General features: G+C 39.6%; 1 protein-coding gene across 3 annotated transcripts in view; it reads right to left on the bottom strand.

Annotated features, from left to right (window-relative positions):
* Positions 1 to 21664, bottom strand: part of LOC101740231 (ankyrin-3) — a 165912-nt gene that overhangs the window by 80909 nt on the left and 63339 nt on the right. For all 3 annotated transcript variants that reach the window (XM_038021046.2, XM_062676484.1, XM_038021047.2), the window contains exons 2-17: positions 20312 to 20419; positions 16509 to 16611; positions 16069 to 16262; positions 14946 to 15101; positions 14152 to 14353; positions 12592 to 12716; positions 11466 to 11612; positions 11012 to 11141; positions 10047 to 10246; positions 9251 to 9404; positions 7762 to 7995; positions 5944 to 6042; positions 4790 to 4918; positions 2641 to 2839; positions 1510 to 1603; positions 1117 to 1225 (exon numbers count right to left, since the gene is read on the bottom strand). In XM_038021046.2, the coding sequence (XP_037876974.1) occupies positions 1117 to 1225; positions 1510 to 1603; positions 2641 to 2839; positions 4790 to 4918; positions 5944 to 6042; positions 7762 to 7995; positions 9251 to 9404; positions 10047 to 10246; positions 11012 to 11141; positions 11466 to 11612; positions 12592 to 12716; positions 14152 to 14353; positions 14946 to 15101; positions 16069 to 16262; positions 16509 to 16611; positions 20312 to 20419 (2383 nt within the window). The remainder of the gene's footprint in view (positions 1 to 1116; positions 1226 to 1509; positions 1604 to 2640; positions 2840 to 4789; positions 4919 to 5943; positions 6043 to 7761; positions 7996 to 9250; positions 9405 to 10046; positions 10247 to 11011; positions 11142 to 11465; positions 11613 to 12591; positions 12717 to 14151; positions 14354 to 14945; positions 15102 to 16068; positions 16263 to 16508; positions 16612 to 20311; positions 20420 to 21664) is intronic.

The following is a 21664-nucleotide window of genomic DNA, read 5'->3' as shown; positions in this document are numbered from 1 at the left end:
ATTTAAAATTATTTTACTATGAATTTTTCTTTAAGTTAAAGTTCTAAATAAGGTTTTTTTTTTAAAACAATTTTTAGCAAATTTCTGTACAATATCTGAAAATAAACTAAGCACCAAAAGGGTTAATTACCCAACCAAAACATTCGTCCTTTTCTCAAAATCACGCTGCAATCGCTTGGCGCTTGGCGCTAAACCAGCGTTCCCACTGTTTACGTCTGTACGGCACAGCTTTATAACTTGTGCGTGTTTCCTTAATATATATTTAGATCAAAGAGATCTCTATGCGAAATTTTATTTAACCATTAATTTTCTGGTACAAGTTTTCGCGACAAACACTAAGCTTGGTTCCGTGTAGGTTGCGCGAGGTCATTGGCATTGACAAAATACCGGTCGTCGTTTCTCTGGCGGCAAAGCGTATTGTTAACCCACATAGGTTGTACCACTGTTATTGTCATAGTGGACATCATCTTTACAATTCGTTCTCGTTTTTACCAACGCACCGCGCGACACCGGAGTACAGATCATCCAAATAACCTGGAGCCACTGCATTCATCCACAGTGCGTTTCCAGAGATATTTTAGCCACGTACCATCCGGCTTTGGAATGAGGTTCCCTCCACGGTGTTTCCCGAGCGCTATGACATGTCCTTCAAGCGAAGCTTGTGGAGAGTACTTAAAGGTAGGCAGCTGCTTGGCTCTGTTCCTGGAATTACTGAGGTCCATGGGCGACACTAACCACTCACCATCAGAACGTATGCTCGTCTGATTACAAGGCCAATAAAAAAAGTGTGTGTGTTTGCAAGTGTCACACGGTATAATTGAAACTTATAAATAAGATATAGATATACTGACTATCTCACTACACAGGAGCATACATATGGACAATGTTTAGTAGACGATAGTGGGGATGCTACGAAGAGGAGATCGAGAACGTCTAATGTGTTCTATCTCGTTCTGTCGCCGGCTGAATTCTGTACATTTATGTGTTTGTGTCTCTATGGACTTATTTTTTCGTTTTATCGAGTTTGAAATCACAACGTTTCTAAAGAAGTTTCAAAACATCGAGATTGCGACCTCATTTCTCAAGGTAGGAGTCTTATTGAAGCACGCCACTTACCGGTGTCCCCGACGGCCTGACTGAGCGTGTTCTCGGTGACGGGGCGCAGCGCCTCCACCGCGCTGATGTAACCCAGCCGGTCCGCGATGGCACACGGCGTCTGACCGTTCTGTGTGAGGAGAACATTTTAATAACTCACTTTTTTTGTTGTCGGATAAATTCAGACTGTCAGAAAGACTTTATGTTAACATCTAGTTTGGTATTAGGATCGTTGGTATATCCACATTAGGTGATAATTTTACCTAACCAATGGAAAATATCTAGGATCGAGAGGATCTTTCAAAAACAACTATCCAGACTGTTTCTAAACTGTTGATTTATATACGGGACCTTCACCGATAATATTCTTTAGTTTAGTTTGGTCCTGTAGCTAAGCAGGGCATAAAAACTCACGGCTGACAGTGCGTTGGGGTCGGCGTTGTGTTTCAACAGCAGCTGTATAATAAGCGTGTGTCCTTGTTGCGCGGCCTGGTGCAGCGGCGTGAACCTGCCAAGGGAACATGATGGACCTCATTGAACCAACTTGAATAGGATGCTTTGCTTAATCAAATCAAATCAATTTTTTTATTCAACATAAATGAAAGTACATACTTGTTAAGTGTCAAAAAGAACTACCGCCAATTCACAAAAACTAGCCTCCGTCCTGAGAAGAACTGGCAAGAAACTCAGCGGGGATGTCTTTTTTTTTATTTTTTATTTTTTTTAATGTTCATTTTTACAAGAGTTATTATAAAGTAACCATTATTGCAATATTGAAATGCCCGGAGCGAGCAACCCACTTTGTGCAATCTAGATAATCATTGACTTAATACTAAGGAAGTTAGGTCACTTTATTTAAGCCGTCTCTTGCTAAGCATACAGGTTGTAATCAACATTTCACGCCATCTATTGGTCGTTTACGGTAACATCAAGCATACAAAGTTTCTCGAACGTATAAGCGTGTATTATTTTTATCTTTATGACACAGTTGGAGGATTGAGTCAAATAGTAGTTGCGGTATTGAGAAGACTAATAAGTTTTAATTAGTCTGTTATTCTTTTCTTTCTTTTTCCTACGTAATCGTTGGTAGCCTAAAGGGTTATTGCAATTTCGCGCGGACCGGTAGGTGAGCTCACGGGCTCGACCTGAATTACTAACCCTAGCATAGGGAAAACTACCCTAGCATAGCCTAGAGCATTGCTTCGCAGAATCTACCACCGGATTGGAATCGCAACTCAATGAGAAGATCCGGCGAGAAACTCAGTGGGCTATGTCTGTGAGTTACTTCCCTTGTCGAACTCATCGGAGTGGACGAGGGTGGTGACCGGTGCTTGAAGAGCCCAAAAACACCGAGCGTAGATCCGGGGGATCCGACAAGACAGGTTTTGGGCGATGGCGGCTTCGCGTTGCCTAGTCTAGGCTTCGTGTCGCGCCGCTTTTTCAAAGTAGCGTCCTGACGCTTAAAATTTAGTTAACTATTAATTCAGACAACGAGCACGTCGTGACGTCTGTGAGCTCCGTCTATCAGCCCGTGTAGGTGAGTACCCGTGCGCGGCTTTAGCTGTGACGTCAGCGTCGGCATCGATGAGCGTCCTGGCGGCGGCGTGGTGACCGTGGTGCGCGGCGGCGTGCAGCGGCGTGTACCCGTCGCGCGTCTTGGCGGAGCACTGCCCGCCCGCCGCCAGCAGCGCCTTCAGCACGCCCGTGCGACCCTCCGACGCAGCCAGGTGCACCGGAGTCAGACCTGACCACGTCCAACGTTATTATTACACATCTCATCAGTCTACTGGTGGTAGGACCACTTGTGAGTCCGCGCGGGTACGTACCACCGCCCTGCCTATTTCTGCCGTGAAGCAGTAATGCGTTTCGGTTTGAAAGATGGGGCAGCCATTGTAACTAAACTGAAACCTTAGAACTAATATCTCAAGGTGGGTGGCACATGTGACGTTGTAGATGTCTATGGGCTCCAGTAACCACTTAACACCAGGTGGGCTGTGAGCTCGTCCACCATCTAAGCTATGTTTTTTTTTTAATGTTATTATTATATCTCATCAGTTTACGATAAATCGGGATCAATTTACTTTACACACAAAAATGGCGACTTTGTTAGAAAACTGATGAGGCCAGCCCTGCTTAGATTCGGCGATCGCTCGCAGAAGCTACGTACCTTTGGTCTACAAACTATATTAGCAAAGTTTTTGGACGACAAGAGTAATACGATAATTATCAACTAGTCTAGTGCTCTAATTTAGTATATTGTATTCGATTGAATGTCTAAAACCAAACTATGCGTATTTAATGTTATTGCAAAAGTCTGGTAATTAGGTTCTGAGTTGATAGAGTGCTCTCTCCTTATCTCACAAAGCAAGTGTTAATGCACATATTTTTATTGTTCACGTAAATTTAAACACGATAATTTACCATTAGTCGCTTATTAGATCGTTATTAGATCAAAAAGTTTAAGCTTTTAAATTTATTAACAGACTTCAAAACAAGATGAGGATCCTCAATTCAGTGGCTTTATTATTACTGCTTGTTAAGAACTCGGAATTTCGAATTTATAATCCTATTTAGAAAATATATTCTAAGTCTAAATATATCTATATAATATATACATATAATATAATAATCTAAATATATTCTTCTAATATATATATATTTTTAAATTTATTTCAATGGATATGTTTTCGTTCTCATAAATACGTTCTACTGTTAAAGTCGGTTTTTTTTTTCATTTGTTTATTTTCATTATTCCATTAAATTTATTGGGTTTCTAACTATATTTATTATTATCCAATTAAACTTCGCCTTAGCAACTTGCAATAAGAGCCACAATCATGAGAGGAGCCGGGGGAATAAACTCAACCGCCATTTTTTTTATAATTATGTGCAATTAATTATTGTTTTTTTTAGAAACAGAGCGACGACTTAAACACATTAAAAGAAATATGATTATTGATAATCTATATCTTAATACGTGAAGCAAAAACTTTGTATCCCTTTTTACGAAAATTGCGCGGACAGAGGAGTATGAAATTTCCCACACTTTCCCTATAACTTATAGGGAGAGAAGAATATTAATATTTCTTTTATTAATGCATTAATAATACATTAAATGTACCATGAATTTAACACACACACACATATATACTCTTTGTTTATTGTCAAACTTTTGTTATTGCTTAAAGTCTGTGGTCAAATTGAGAATAGATAAAAATTGTTTATCTTTTAATATTATTTGTCTATGGTGTGGTCTTGGTGAAATCTGTGAATAAAGAAGTATTAATGGTCTTTGACAACAGAACCTTAATAATTTTCAAACTTATAATTTCAATTAATTATAGTCGAATTTCGTCTACTGCGGGACCACTAGTAATAATAATTTTCTTCAATAATTTCTATATGATATATATATACTAATATATAAATCTACAGTGGTTTTTACGGATGTTTCGTTATAACTACTGAACCATGCATCCGATCGACTTGAAACTTGGTATGTAGAATGTAGAAAATAGATGTACTTAATGGATAGGCTAATATTTATGAGTGTTGGACTCCCTACACCAGTTGCGGGGGCGTTAATGATGAGAGTCTTTGAGGGGGTAAGAAATAATAATGTTAATTTTAAATGCCCAGCGAAGCGGACGGGTACAGCTAGTATTATATATATATTGGTTATTTTATAGTTTACCATTATTTGCAGGTACATTAACGTCAGCTCCTCTCTCGATGAGCATCTCGACGCAGTCCTCGTGTCCCTCTTGTGCCGCCATGTGTAGAGGTGTGAACCCGGCTTTCGATTTTACCCCGGGATCGGCATCTGAACGAAGAGCATATGTTTATATTATCTCTGGCTTCATAGCCAAACAGTGTTGCGAACTATCTGATGGTGACTATACTTGTGATTGTAACTATACTGAGACCTTAGACCTATATCTCAAGGTGGGTGGCGGCATTTACGTTATAGATGTCTATGGGCTCCGGTAACCACTTAACACCAGGTGGGCTGTGAGCTCATTCACCAATCTAAGCAATAATATTTAAAAAAGTGGAGGCCGTTGGCTCATCTCCAACAGTTTCATAGTCAAACTATGGCTTACCCGTGAGTCCGCACGGGTAGGTACCACCACCGTTGTAACTATACTGAGACCTTAGATTTTATATCGCAAGGTGGAGGGCGCATTTACCAGTAACCACTTAACACTAAGTGAGCTGTGAGCCCGTTCACCCATCTAAGCAAAAAAAAAAACGCACGAAATTCCGTACACGCTGTTTCTGTTTAACAGCCTATCAGAATATAAAACATTTTTTCTTACATTTCTTACATTTTTTCTTAAAAAAAAAATTGATTCTGATTTACTCGACAACGATTTTTTATTTTACGTCAAGTAATATTATTAATGTTATTAAGCAAAACGTCGTTGTCAAACCAATATTCAGCTATGTGCACTTTTTGAGATTTTTACTTTTTGATCTTTTCGTATAGTTCACAGCCCTATCTACCGTATAAAAAAACTGTTATGTGTCTATAGTTTTAATATTTATCTATAGCTTTCATTTGATATAGTTCTTAAAAATTCACCTTCATATAAAATTTTATACGAAATTGTTTTTACTCGTTAATTCAAAATAGAGTTTTTGTACATGGCGGATTTTGGCGACGAAAAAGCGTTTTTCCTTTATATCTTTATACTCTTTAGTCTATAACAATATCTTCAAGCTTATATACACATCGTGTTTAATCTTACAATATACATATTTATTGACATGAGCATCAATTAGAAATAGTGTCAATAGGAAATTAGCCTTTGTTTTATGGCATTTAAAATAGTTTAGGAAACTCACCGTGTTCAAGAAGTGCAAAGGCGATATCGGGGTGGTTGTGCCGACAGGCGATGTGCAGAGCCGAGTGACCGTTTTTGGCTAACGAATGCGGAGATGCGCCTATAAAAACATCAGTACTAGCATTTAGCTTAATAACACTAGCGTACTAAGCGTACAGTCATACAATAATAATAATAATAATATTTATTCAAGCCTCTTAAAATACAAACACGTACAAGAATTCTTAACACTAGTATAATAATATACATGGCTTTTTTATGAGGTATACAATAACAATATTCCCTGACTTTTATGCTAGGAAAACCTATGTTACAAAAGTCAGTGGAAAAAACAATAGAACATTTATTTTCATAATTTACTTTCAAAATGCCGCATATTTGTCTGGTGAAGCGTAACTACGTGTATAGAGCCAATCACCGCATAAGTTTTTGATAGTTTTAACACGTTGAACGCCACATGAAAAATTGAGTATTTTCATTGAGGCCACGGTGCTTACCGGTGAGCCTTATCTTACTGAACCGTTTTGGAAATAAGGGTCACCTGTGATGCGCCTAAGGGTTCTAACGTAAACGCTTCCTACAAGCCACAGATTGCAGCCATTTTAAACTTACGATATTACGATTTTACTGCTCCGAACAGAGTATTACGGATTCGCGCTTCGTACTTTTATTGTAAGAATAATTTGAGTAATTTATTTTTTATTATGTTTTTTTAATTCATATTCATTCAATATCTTAATTTTTTTCAATTTCATTCCTAATGACTTAACAACAACTATTGTATAACTATAGATCATTTATACCTGAGTTAGATATATTATACCTTGTGCATTGTACCAGCTTTTTAAATCACAACAACACAGCCACAGATTGCAGCTATCAAATAAAACGCGTATGCGTGGCCCTTTAGCCAAACCGAACGGCACGGTTTTCTAATCCAAGAGAAACTTGTGTTTTTTTATCAAGGCCTTTTAAAATATCTTAAAAACTAGACAGTTAAAGTCGCTTTTTTTTCTATCTTCTGTGCAAATTATAGCATTTTATAAATTTTAGAATGAAAATATCAAGTTGATAAAGGCTTGGCCCGAATGGTATATATAGAACGCTAGGCTCACCGGTTGGTCGCAAAGCGTTCAACGTGTTAAACGTATTTACCACATAAATTAATTGTTGAAGCGATATACAATATTCCGACACAAAAAGGACAGGTTTTGTGCAAGAGAAAGAAAAAACACACAAGGTAAGGTAATTGAATAGATTCGACCAGGAGAGGTGGCAGGGCAAAAGGTATTATTAGTACGTGTATTCAGAATCACGGTTCTTATGTTGAGCAAGATGTATAAATATTAACGAAGATAATGTTTGTGTGTGTTGTTGACGGTGTTAAGTTTCCTCCTTATATCTGATATTGGCCCAGAACATATCGTATTACAAAAAACCCTGTACAGATATTCATCGATGGTATTTCTAGCCCGGGTCCATGCAAGGTTCAACTGACAGAGTTCAATAAACCATAACCGTTTTCCGAAACAATTTTCAAAATTTGTTTTTTTTTTCCGAGCAGACAGACGAGCATACGGTCCACCCGATGGTAAGTGGTTATCATCGCTCATGAACGTCAGCAATGCCAGGGGCAGAGCCGCGGCCTACCGTTAAGTACTCTCCGCAAGCCTCGTTTGAAGGAGGACATGTCATAGCGCTCGGGAAACTACGTGGAGGGGAGCTCATTCCATAGCCGGATGGTAGGTGGCAAAAATGATGTCTGCAAACGCGCTGTGGATGACCGCAGTCGCTCCAGGTAGTATGGATGTGACGGTACCTTTATCTAACAGCAGCAAGGCGATGTCGGGGTGTCCGTAGTAGGTGGCCATGTGCAGGGGGGTGATGTGGCTCTTGCCGGGCGCGTCGGGCTGCGCCCCGCGGGCCAGCAGCAGCCGCGCCACGCCGATGTCTCCGTACTTGGCCGCCAGGTGGAGCGGCGTGAACCCTTTGCGCGTCTCCGCTTCTATGGGCGCGTTGTTGTCCAGGAGTATAGCCGCTACTTCTTCTTTGCCTGTCGAATTATATCACAAATTACATCGATATATTTGGTGGTTACTGGAGCCCATAGACCTCTACAACGTAAATATGCGCCACCCATATTGAGATATAAGTTCTAAGGTATCAGTATAGTTACAACGGCTGCCCCACCCTTCAAGCTGAAACGCATTACTGCTTCACGGCAGAAATAGGCAGGGTGGTGGTACCTACCTGTCTGGACTCACAAGAGGTCCTACCACTAGTATAATATTGTTATAATTTTGTGGGTTTGATTTTTATTACACGATGTTATTCCTTCACCGTGGAAGTCAATCGTGAACATTTGTTGAGTACGTATTTCATTTGAAAAATTGGTACCCGCCTGCGGGATTCGAACACCGGTGCATCGCTCGATGCGAATGCACCGGACGTCTTATACTTTAGGCCAGGACGACTACAAACTGATTGTTAGAGATCTGAGACTGATTGTTGTACTGATTTGTTACGAGTTCATTTTGGGCGACCTATATCCGTTCCTCGATCGGCTTTTCTACATCATGAAACTCTACAGCTTTATCCAGTTTTAGTTACAATTTCTCCTGTCAATATTTGAGACCTTAAGTTATGTTATACTTATATACTTTGATAAATAACGTAACATTAGTTAATAAAGTACTTGGGGATACAACAAAAAAAATTGTCAGACGTTATAAGATCTGATAAATACAGTTTCTTTGAGAGAGAGGATAAATTATTCCACACTAAAATACAATTAGCATTAAAAACTGTCAATAGACAGAGACAACTCTAAAATAGGCGATCTTATCACTCTTAAACTCTTTGATTTTAATCAAGAAACATGAAGATTTTTTTCCTTGTAACAAATTAACAAGTTTGTATTTATTAATGCAACCAAATAATGATAGATCAATATAGCGATTCCCATCAGTATTTGCTTACTGCTGCAGTATCAATTTAAGGCTTACTTTTTATTGGTGGTAGGACCTCTTGTGAGTCTGCGCGGGTAGGTACCACCGCCCTGCCTATTTCTACCGTGAAGCAGTAACGCGTTTCGGTTTAAAGGGTGGGGCAGCCGTTGTAACTATACTGAGACCTTAGAACTTATATCTCAAGGTTTACGTTGTAGATGTCCATGGGCTCCGGTAACCACGTAACACCAGATGGGATGTGAGCTCATCCACCCATCTAAGCAATAAAAAAAATGCAAGGGTTATTGGATCTGATGGATCCGTAAGGACGTCACGAGACAAGGTGCGTGGCTGTCGAACCTTCTTTGGCGGCGATGTGCAGCGGCGTGTACCGATCCTTGGTGGTGGCGGCCACGTCGGCGCCGTGCTGCAGCAGCAGCGCCGCGATGTCGGCGTGCCCCAGCCGCGCCGCCACGTGCAGCGGGCTCTGCTCCTCGCGGGCGCGCGCGTCCACCTGCAGCACGTGCGCGCTCGTGTGTACGTGTTCCCGTAACCCATCCAAGGTGTCGGATGGATTAAAAGACAATACCAAATTTCGAATTGTCTTTCAATCTTTGTTTCTTTGCCTCAAAATTAATTCAAATTAACAATACCCGCATTACCTACATGATTCACCTTATCTGTATATAATAGGCAGATAAAATAGTTAAATACTTTTTTTCTACTTAGTCTCTGTTTTTTATTTTCTTCAATGTCTTTATATCAACAGCGAAAAAAATTAAATTTTATAGCAAACCGACCTGTACTTTACCCTCGGGGCCGTATGCCCACTCCCTATAGATAATTTTTAGTATCTATGTCCGTCTTTTGACAGAGAAGTGTATAATCTATGTTCCGGGCGCTTCCGTTTTAAGTGTGAGTAGCGTGTGCCCGCGTCTTATTGTAATTACCGTTTTGAATCGAAAATTGTTTGTATATATAACAAGATTAGAATTCGAAATTAGATATAAGTAACTAACCCATAGTTTTATCGAATAAAAATACCTCTGAGACCTATATATCCCCTCACTATAATTTGGATTTGTCACCTTTACTAAAAGAAATTAAAAAAAAGTTATGATAAAGATAAATGAACTGTATTATTATGATAGTGCACCTTAGCGTTATTCCTGAGGAGCACCCGGACCAGGTCGGTCTGGTGCGCCCTGGCGGCCAGGTGCAGCGGCGTCTCCCCGCGGGCCGTGGCGGCGTCGGCGTCCGCGCCCGCCCCTATGAGCACCAGCGCTATGTTCATGCAGCCCATGAACGACGCCACGTGGAGAGGCGTCAGGCCCGACTCGGTGGTCGCCGATTTACCTGCAACAAGCGGAGGTTACACGCACCCGGATGTCTGATATACCACCACCTATTTCTGCCTTGAAGCAGCAATGCGTTTCGGTTTCAAGGGTGGGACAGCCGTACTATACTAAAATAAAGGTAGGTTACAATATAATATAAAGGTAGGTTTACTGGTGGTAGGACCTCTTGTGAGTCTCAGGTGGGCTGTGAGCTCGTCCACCCATCTAAGCAATAAATAAAAAATACACCTAATTCGATATCTATATACATAAAAATGAATTGATGTTCGTTAGTCTCGCTAAAACTCGAGAACGACTGGACGGATTTGGCTAATTTTTGTCTTGAATTATTTGTGAAAGTCCAGAAAAGGTTTAAAAGGTAGATAAATATTAAAATGCTCGGAATTAAATAAAAATAACAATTTTGTTTTTTCTTTGATTTGTCGGACAGATTCCTTTTGTTTGTTTTAAGTTTATTTTATACAAAAGTTTAGGTCTTTTATTTATCGATTGGGGCACTACGAAATCTGCCGGGTCAGCTGGTTTCATATAAAAATAATAGTTTGCGTAATTATTGGGTGCATTTATTGAACAATAGACAACACAATACTGCCTTATTCTTCTACGAATTAATCAAGCAATCAGCAAAGATTATGTCATGTTTTTTAATGACGCCAGAGACTACACTAAGCACAAGCAATTGTTGAGGTCACGTACAGCCGCGATCAAAAGTTGTTTTTCTTCTTTCATAGACTAATGCAGCATTATATTATTATCAACTTACTGGCGCCATATTTAAGAAGCAACTCGACGACTTTGAGTCTGTTCTTTTTGCAAGCGATGTGGAGGGGCGTGAACCCGTTCAGCGCTCGTGCGTTCGCATCCGCGTTTCTATCTAACAACAGTTTAGCCACCTGAAAGTCATATAAGACAAATAAACCAACCGTTTAGGAATTATCGCTACACTCATTATTACTATCTTTTAATAGATACATAATACTCTGGGATTCCCCTTGCAATCGTGAATCGAGAGAGAGTAATCTGTTTAGATTAACTTTGAGTTAAATACAAGCATCCTGCTTATTTCTGGCACAAAGCAGTCCGCGTTGCAGTTTGAAGAGTTAAGACGACAGCTGCTACAGAATATAATTAAGGCTTCGACCGCATTCGTCTCGAATTGAATGTTTATCTTTGAGTAATTTTAGTCTCTGCAACACTTATTATAAGATCGAAATTACCTTGACGTGTCCACAATGAGCCGCGACATGCAGTGCGGTGAGGTAATCGACTGTGACGTCATCGATGGGCGCGCCCTCTGTCAGGAGTACTTTGGCCGTCTCCACGTGTTCGCCTTGCACGGACATGTGGAGAGGAGTCAGTCCATTCTGTAATTTAAATTATCAATTTTGCTTATTTAAATGTCCTGCATACCTTCCTGTACCTTCTGTAATACCTTCCTGTCCTTTTTACTGGTGGTAGGACCTCTTGTGAGTCCGCGCGGTTAGGTACCACCACCCTGCCTATTTCTGCCGTGAAGCAGTAATGCGTTTCGGTTTGAAGGGTTGTAACTAAACTTGAGACCTTAGAACTTATATCTCAAGGTGGGTGGCGCATTTACGTTGTGGATGTCTATGGGCTCCAGTAACCACTTAATATCAGGTGGGCTGTGAGCTCGTCCACCCATCTAAGCAATAAAAAAAAAACGATCTATTTACGTAACGAATTACATATTTCAATATAATTTTCACTAACGTCGGGATAAACTTGAAAAATCAGCACACGTATCAAGGTCGATATATTAATTTTATTACTTTGGCTTAAATAGCTCGATCAATAAGGATTGTGTGTATTTTTGTATTTTTTAATTCTTATTAATCTGGTTTGAAAGCAACAAAGAAACAATGGTGAGTAAGATTGTCCCTTACAAACAGAATAGAAGATATTAGATTTTAGATAGCATTTCAGTGGTAACGCCAAAACATTAATTAGAAAGTGGGAAGATAAATTTATCTGATCCTAACATGTTAACTGCAGTGAGCTTGAGGTTGCGGCGGTGGTGCTCAAATATCAGTTTTTTTTTATTGCCCCGTTGGCAGACGAGCGTACGGTCAACCTGGTAGTGAGTAGTTATCGTCGCCCATGGACTTCAGTAATGCCGAAACAGAGCCGCTGTCTACCGTTAAGTACTCTCCACAAGTCCCGTTTGAATGACATGTCACAGCGCTCGGGAAACACCGTGGAGGGGAACTTATTCCTAAGCCGGATGGTACGGTGCAAAAATGACTTCTAGAAACGCACTGTCGATGAACAGAACAGTTCGTGGAAATAACGCGTTAAATAATATAAAGTGATGGTACTGTTTACCTTAGTCTTGCTGGTGATCGGCGCACCGTGTTGCAGCAGCCGCGACACTACATTGCTGTGTCCGGATCGCGCCGCGCAATGTAGCGGGGTCAGACCGTCGCGGGTCACTGCTGCTATATTCGCGCCTGTAATTCAAAAGTGTATCTATTATATATCTTCTTCTTCTTTTTCTCCACCTTATCCTACTAGGTGGGGTCGGCACAGCAAATTTTTCTCTTCTATCAACCGTCATCTCAACAATCACTCTCTCTTTCTCTCTCATATCGTCATTCACACACTCCATCCATGTCTTCTTCGGTCGACCTCTTCCCCCTCTACCTTGCACTACCATTTACATACATCTCCTAATCACAGGCATCTTCTCTCTACGCATCACACGCCTATATTCTTTATACATATATCGACGCTTGAATGGCAAACGTAACTAAGCCTCAATGCGTGAACTTTACATTAGACTGATTTAAAGTTGAAATCTCTGAAAAAAATTATATTTTAACGAATCTAGCTGTAGGATTGAAATGATTTTAATAGACCTAGAAATATATTTTTTTTGCGCATCGAATATGGTTATTGCCTATCATTTATGTACAAAGCAGTTATTGTCGCTTAGTCACGTTTGCCTTTCAAGCGTCGATATGTATCCATTATTTAGACCTTTGATTATACACACAAAACAATTAACTGCATTTATCTCTGATTTATTTAGTACTATTCAAGAACTTTAGAGATATTAATGAAAAATAATTGCTGAAGCATTTACCACACTTAAGAGAATATGTGAAATTTTAATCCGATAAATGAATACCTTAGTAAACCTTTACTCGACGGTGACTATAGTCCAACTTCGATCGCTGGGCAAATATTAGTGTCTATAACAATGATATTTTATATTATGTAAAAAGAAGCAGATATGTTTCAAGCGCACGTCAAGTGAAAACTCGAAAACAGGCCAATGGGGACGTTTCGTCTTTAGTCGCGTCTAAACAAATGCAATAATAATATAACAAGTGCAATCGTTCCAATTATATCTATCTTTTTTACTCACGCGCTTATCCCATCTTTTGTACTTTTCATTAATGCTACTTGTCAATATGTGTGTGCACTATATCGGTAGGTATGTAGATATATATGGCGCGATCAGATTTGAAGAGTCAGTTATTATGAAGATAACATATCTGTTGTATAAAAAATCATTGGTCTATAACTACTTTATAACCAATTACAATACATATTCTTCTTTTATTTCGCTAGCTAGCTAGATATGACAGTTATGCAGTTTTTTTTTGTCTACCTACTGTTAGTAGCCTCGGGGGTAGCGATGAGACATACTTGCAAAACTGAACCAGGGCTTCTAAGTACGAGTACGTAAATATACCAGAGTCAAAAACCAAGTACTTCGAAGTTCGAAACCTGGTTTTCAAACCTGGTAGCGTAAATACGCCTCATCTTTATTCGGGGGGCAATACTAGCTTCACCGGATGTCTAGTCACAGGGCTCAGTCTGGGAGACTTTTCTGATATATGCCCTAGACGGACGGAGCAGTGCTTCGTAGTAGCGTACCGTGTTCGAGCAGCAGGTCGAGCATGGCGAGCTGGCCCCACTTGCTGGCCACGTGCAGCGGCGTGATGGCGTGCTTGGCGGCGCGCGCGGGGTCCGCGCCGGCGGCCAGCAGCGCGCGCGCCACGCCCGCGTTCCCGTAGTGCGCCGCGATGTGCAGCGGCGTGAACCCCGACTTGGAGCACGCGTCCGGGTTGTGCTCGTTCTTTAACAAAACACTTATTTGTTACACGCACACACGCACGCACGCACACGCAACAACGCACGCGCACGCACTTAAATTACGAGACTCGCGCGTTACGTCTACCGACTAGGGGCAATAAATAATACAAACTTATGGGACAATTCAGAAGCTAAAACTTGCGAAAGAATGAGGTAGAATAGTATTTATCCTATAGACATAAACGTTTATCTTTTTTTTGGTATCGCTTTCTCGTTTCATCAATTTTTTTTAATCACAACAGTGCTAAAGAATGTGTCACAAAAAAAAAGAGATTGCCGTTCTTTTTTTTTTACAAAGTATAAGTGGATGCACTCTCATAGCGAAAGGACTAATCATTATCCTATACATTACAACGCATTTAGTACGGACGTCTAATCATTAAATAATTCACTTTAATTCACTTAAATTTAATTTAAATTATAGCCAATTCTAATATATTATATGATCTACTGTATATAAGAATTGTTAATTTTTTTTAAATATCCCATGCTACATATTTGTCAAGCGGTGACCATATCAACTTTCTATTTATAGAAGCAAACATAAAAATACTCCTGACGTGGAGAACTCTCACCTCTAACAGCAGAGTTGCCGCTTTCACGTCATTTTTCTTGGCCGCGATGTGTAACGCCGGCAATCGAACCTTGCCCCTTGTGTCGGATTCCAGTAGTTCCGCGACTACCCTGTCGTGTCCTTGCTGCATGGCCACCGCTAATGGCGTGAAACCATCCTGCAAATTAATAACAATAGTACTATAAAAACTTGTCCATTGCATATATGGCGCAGTTTTTAACAGCAGGCAACGGCTGAGCTGTGCTCTTGGCATTTTTGGTACGTTAAGTGGTATCCGGAGTATGAGTCGACTATTATCAAAGCCGGCAATGTGACTTTTTGACAATTATTGGTAAATCAGAAAAACGAATTATTGACTTTGTATTCCATTGGCAGTCACAAAACTCTTCTGAACGACATTTTAGATAAATAACAGGTTAACTATTAACCTTTATTTAATGCAGGTTTTGAACCGTATTCTTTGAAGGAGACGATTATATTCAAATCAATCTGTATTGACATATCAATAATTTTTTTTGTCCAAATGCACAGATTGCCACCTTTGATAATAGACGACTCGTATAGACGTCACAACGTGAGCATTCCCATCTAGTCAAAAAAAAAAGGAAACCTTAGAACTCATATCTCAAGGGAGGTGACGGCATAAACGTTATACATGTCTCTGGTCTCCGATAACCAATTAACACCGGGGGCCGTGAGCTCGTCCACCCATCTAAGCAATAAATAAAAAGGCTGAGACATGAGGTCGAAATCTCAATCATGTCGTACGACGGATGTCACAACCTTCAATGCGTACCACACGCCTCACAGCAGAAATAGTTCGGATGATGGTACCTATCCGAGCGGGCTTACAAATCGTATTAAAACTTTACGCTAGAATACAGTTAAGTGCCAAAAAGCAGCTTCATTCTCTCTGGGCTCCCTTGAGACTGCGAGTCGCGCGTCAATTGATTTTGAATCATTTTACATAGGGCACAAAACAAAAAATCAAATACAGCTTTACGAACGTTTATATCTTCGAGATAAATTTCAATACCCTATAAAAATAAACAATACCCTATTTAAACGATGTTGCAGTCACAATTATTTTCTGGATGAACGATATAAAGTATTTGTTTATTTACTTCTGTAGCGAGAGTTTGACTGGCTCCAGCGGCAAGCAGCATCTTGACGCATCCAGCATGATTCTCTTGTGCAGCCATGTAGAGAGGTGTGAAGCCTGCTGCGGATTGGGCGTCGGCCTTCGCCCCGGCCCCGAGAAGGGCTTTCGCCACCGCCTCCTGCCCCGCGAGACATGCTATGTGTAGGGCTGTGTTGCCTGTAATTTTTTTAAATATATTAATTACTAGCGGCCCGCCCTCGCTTCACTTCGGAAACATTAAATTTTATTATTGATAACAGAGTCCCGCGATGTTACCCGCGGTTGTTGTCTCAGAATCTACCACCGGATCGGAATCGCGACTCACTGAGGAGATCCGGCGTGAAACTCAGTGGGCTAATCACTGTTCTTCCTATGTGCGCCTCCAATCACTCCTGCTTTCCAACCAGAAGAAGAAGAAATTACCTTTTTTAGTTGCAGCGTCCACGGTGGCGCCCCGTTTGAGCAGCTCCTCGACCACTGATATGTGACCATCTTTCGCTGCTAGATGAAGAGCATTCAGTCCATTCTGGAAAATAAAATTGAATTAAAATAAAATCAACAACGCATTCGTCCGGTATTGCATCTACAGTTCCAAATGCTCTGAACATTTCACAACATCATTTTTCAGTTTTTGTTCAACGACATATATTATTGTGTACATATGTATATGCATGGCGGTACAATTGCAGCGTTTTTTTTAATAATGACGTCAGCGTTGCTCTCTTCGATTATTATCATTGCCCTCCACAGTGACAGTAATTAAAACTTACTTTTTTGGAAAATGAATGAATTACTGGTTTCTGTCTTCTTCAGATCTTATATCAACTGCTTAATGTACAATTGTTGGTCTATACGGAAAATTTTGATTACCATATACCTCGAACCTGTGTATCTGATTTAAGATCTGAAGAAGACTGATACTATTAATTCATTCGGGGGAAATGTAACGTACCAATCTAAAGATATTTTTACAGAGACTTAGACGGTACTTGAAACAATATTAAGATGTCGACGAATAACGCCAAAAAACTCGATATTAAACCTAGCTTGAGACAAAACTCAGTCGAGCAACGGACCGCCAGCTACTTTGGTTGGGGAGCTTCTTGAAAGGCGTCTAGAGAACGCTGCAAACATATGCTCACCAATACTCTGCTGTGTCATTACCTGTGCGTCAAGCAACGCATCAGTCCGTAGCCAGTATTCTGTTTCAAGACGATTGCACACCACAATCATTGCGTTATAGTCCTTATCACATCATCAAATAACGAAGGCTTTTAAAATAATTATTAAGAAAACAGCGGTGACAACTCAAGTGATTCGCTTGACAGTAAAAAAAGGCTATTTTAAATCGCTCAATATGCAATATGCTAATTAACTTATTAGCGATAAGATCGCAAACTGCATCACTTCCAAATAAAAAATACTGTTTAGTTTTGTTGAGTAAAATTTAGTGGTGAAGATTAGTTCGATCTTGCTAAATATCAAAAATCAACATATTAAATCTGGTAAAGTATATCTCGTTGGCCTAACGGTCGTTGACTAGTCCGGCCTGTTGTTATTTGATTAAATATGTTTAGCTTTTGAGATCTGAGTGTTTCTTCGTTCTTGCCTTGAATCTTTTTCTTTCCGTTACTCAAAGCGCATAACGAAATCCTAGGTTAGTGTTTTATTATATGGAACGTTAATAAGGATATAATTTTTTCCTCTATCGCACGGTATTATCCTGGGTATCGATCCTGAAGCCAGCGAGGCGAAACGTAGCGTCAAGGTCAAGTTCGCCTCGCAAATAACACTACGACAGTGTTGTGAGGTTTTTACTATACGCATATTAATTTTTTCAGAATCACATCGGCTTCACAATGATACAATATTTTTTGTTACACATTGTAAACCGTACTTTATCTAGTTTTAAGCACATTACTAATATATTCTTGTTTGGTTTGTACTTTTAAAGAGTAGAGTGGCATACGTACGCATTCCACGACCTGAGTGACGTCGTTCCACATAATAGTTAAAAATTGAATATAGAATCTACAACGTAAATGCGCCACCCACTATGAGATATAAGTTCTAAGGTCTCAAGTATAGTTACAACGGCTGCCCCATCCTTCAAACCGAAACGCATCACGGCAGGAATAGGCAGGGTGCTAGTATATACCTACCCGCGCGTACCTATTCACAAGAAGTCCTACCACCAGTAATTACGCAAATTATAATTTTGCGGGTTAGATTTTTATTACACGATTTTATTCCTTTACCGTGGAAGTCAATCGTGAACATTTTGTGATATCGGAATTTTGCTACCCCGACCTGATGTGTTGTAGCATGATACGTCCCAAGTTTATCATCACCTCATACTTCCGAGAGCACGTAGAATATGTTTTTTTTGTTCGTATTTGAAAATCTATATATTTGTGTAAATGTTTATAATAGTAAAATGAAAATCATAGAACGAAAAGCGAATATTGTAAACAAAAGAAACACCAATCGTAGAAACAAAGTCACGCCATAATGCATCATGCAAGGAATATACTGCTGGAGATATAGATAAATTAGCTAGTCTAACATATATTTGTTTGTGCTGTTCTTAAAATCACAGATTCGCGTATGGAAAAATGGATCTAATTTATTTGTGTTTAGTATTTTTTTTTCTCTAAACATCTGTCATTTTTGTACATACTTTGACATTAGCAAAATCAATGCCAAAGGCGTTGGAGCCAAATTCCTGTAAAAAAAAAAACGCAAGTAGGATTGATATCAGACATGCATCCGTTGGTGAAACTCAAGCCAAATCCCTATGCAGCATGATAAGAGCGCATGTTGCTCCGACTCCACATAATGAGGGATAAGATCAAGAAGACGCTCAACAGCGCTCGTCAAATTTTTTTTATTGCTTAGATGGGTGGACGAGCTCACAGCTCACCTAGTGTTAAGTGGTTGGTTTAAGGTGACATCTACAACGTAAATGCGCCACCCACCTTGAGATATAGGTTCAAGGTCTCAAGTATAGTTACAACGGCTGCCCCACCCTTCAAACCGAAACGCATTACTGTTTCACAGCAGAACTAGAAAGGGTGGTGGTACCTACCCGTGCGGACTCACAAGAGGTCCTACCACCAGTAGTACCAGATGACAATTGTGTTGTGTTGTAAATTGTCGTCGACTAAATTATTCTACTTAATTATACTAAATTTTCTCAAGAATATTAAACAGAAGAAAAAAAAACACTAGAATAACAAAGCTGGTCGTTAAAGATCTTGATTTCAAAACCACTCGGAAATTCTAACTAAACGCTCCGCTTGACTCGAACGCACAAAGCATTTACCGTAAGCCTTCTCAAATCTCTGTTGGTTTCAAACGTTTTACTTATAATCTCTACGGAGTTGATTGAATCGCACGAATAGTTATGCGTAGGTACTAGAAACCGTAATATATAGGTATCATTATGTTACCTGTGTATCACAAATGGTCTTCATTAAGGAAGTCCTGTGCATCAGATTTACATGCTATTACATGCCAAGGTTTACAGTAACGATGGTCAAAACCGAAGTGTAAAATAATTTTAATTAGGAATTCCAATCCCAATTATATTCCTTTTTCGAGATCGCTTTTCTTCACAATCTTACTTCCAATGATGATGGACAGACAAGCCACCGATGCGGTAATTTTCAAACCTTTAGTTATTAACAGGGATGGCTGACAGTGATATACTGTAATGATCTTAAGTCATGACCTCTGAGTCTGCGGAGGGACTTCAGTTCCCTCTGTATTTTGTACCGTATGTTCTGTGGAGAGTGCTCTGAGGAATTGTTTGAGATGATACCATCGTCTCGTTTTAACCATCGCACCGCCCGCCACCGGAGTTGAATTCATCCATACTACCTGGAGCCACTACGTACATCGACAGTGCGTTTCCAGATATCTTTTTTGCCACGTACCATCCGACTTTGGAATGAGCTTCCTTCCACGGTGTTTCCCTTCTTCAAACGGGGCTTGTGGAGAGTACTTAATTGTAGGCAGCGGCTTGGCTCTGCCCCTGGCATCGCTGAAGTCCATGGGCGACGGTAACCACTCACCATCAGGCCGTATGCTCATTTGCCTACAAGGGCAAAAAGAAAAAAAAAGACGGTTTTGGCCATGCCAGGACTGTCAGTTATTAAGTGCGATTGCATTATTCTAGTGCCTTGTCACAAGGTACAAAATATATGACCTTAGATAAAACTCACCGTATTACATGTGTTGATGTCTTTGACAGCGCCCGAATCGAGGAGCTCAATTACTGTGTCGAGCTGACCGGCACGTGCTGCTCGCAAAAATGCTGTGTTTGGATCTATCTGTAAAAACAAAAGAATGAACAATTAGTTACAGCAATAATTTTGTTTTGTTCGTGTTTCAGTTTCTTGCGTAGCTGATTTAGAGCGCTTTAGCTATTATATTATCGGTCGTTATTATATTATTGTTTTTGTTCGAAATATGATCATCACCATGTCATATGAACCAAATGCAATGTATCAAAAATGAAAAACTAGTAACGCGTGAGGTTGTAACTATACTTGAGACCTTAGAACTTGTATCTCAAGGTGGATGGCGCATTTACGTTGTGGATGTCTATGGGCTCCAGTAACCACTTAATACCAGGTGGGCTGTGAGCTCGTCCACCCATCTAAGCAATAAAAAAAAAGGTTAAGTTTCCTATACGTCAAGAAACTATTGAGGTAAGTTCTCTTTCTTTGCTTTCGATTGACGAAAATACGAATTTCCTTAAAAACGATAAGGTCTAACTTAAGCAAACAAATATTGCTTTCCGTTCATGTTGAGGTAGTATACTTATATTGTTCTATCTTCTAAAACTTTTTTTTGTTGTTTCGGCGTACACCTCTTTTATAATTATGATCATGTCTAATATTTTCTTCGGTTTTTAGAAGTCGGAGCCCGAATTAAAACTACTTTTACCGCTTTTATTAAACCACGAAAATAGTTTAAATTATAATCATAAAAAATATATTAAAAAATTAGAATGCTAAATCTAAGAGTAATGATGTTAATATTCCATTGCAGAGTACATTAAGTATCTACAGCATTCGCTTTTACTATTACCGTAACACGTAACATTCAAGTGATTAAATTACAATTCACTATTCACTACTACAGTTCCAATGGAAAGTAGGAAGAAATACGGTCGAATTCCATGAACAAACCTTTGGACTTTCTTAGTGTTATTCAAATTTAAAATCCATATTTCCTTACACTGTATGTTTACGTGTCTAACCTAAGAAATTATCCGAATTTGAGTTGGGATTTATTTATTCTTCTATATTTTAAGGTACAGAAAAATCTATGAGGTCATCAGTAATTTATATTTGATGTCGGTCGTGCCCTTCGATTTCACGGTGAGTTCGTAGACCTGACGATTCCCGTAATACATGGAAAATCTTATTATGCGCTCCATTTACCTTTTGCGGAGGGCCGTGAGGGAGCGATGGGCTTTTATATATATACTTTGTCAGAATTCTGCTATGTAATATTTATTTTAGATTTTACACGTGTTCCTTTAGTTAAATAAGTATTCTATTTAGGAT

The sequence above is a fragment of the Bombyx mori genome, chromosome 27 (genome assembly GCF_030269925.1).
Source record: "Bombyx mori chromosome 27, ASM3026992v2".
NCBI classification, from domain to species: domain Eukaryota; kingdom Metazoa; phylum Arthropoda; class Insecta; order Lepidoptera; family Bombycidae; genus Bombyx; species Bombyx mori.
This window is presented reverse-complemented; position numbering and strand designations above follow the sequence as displayed.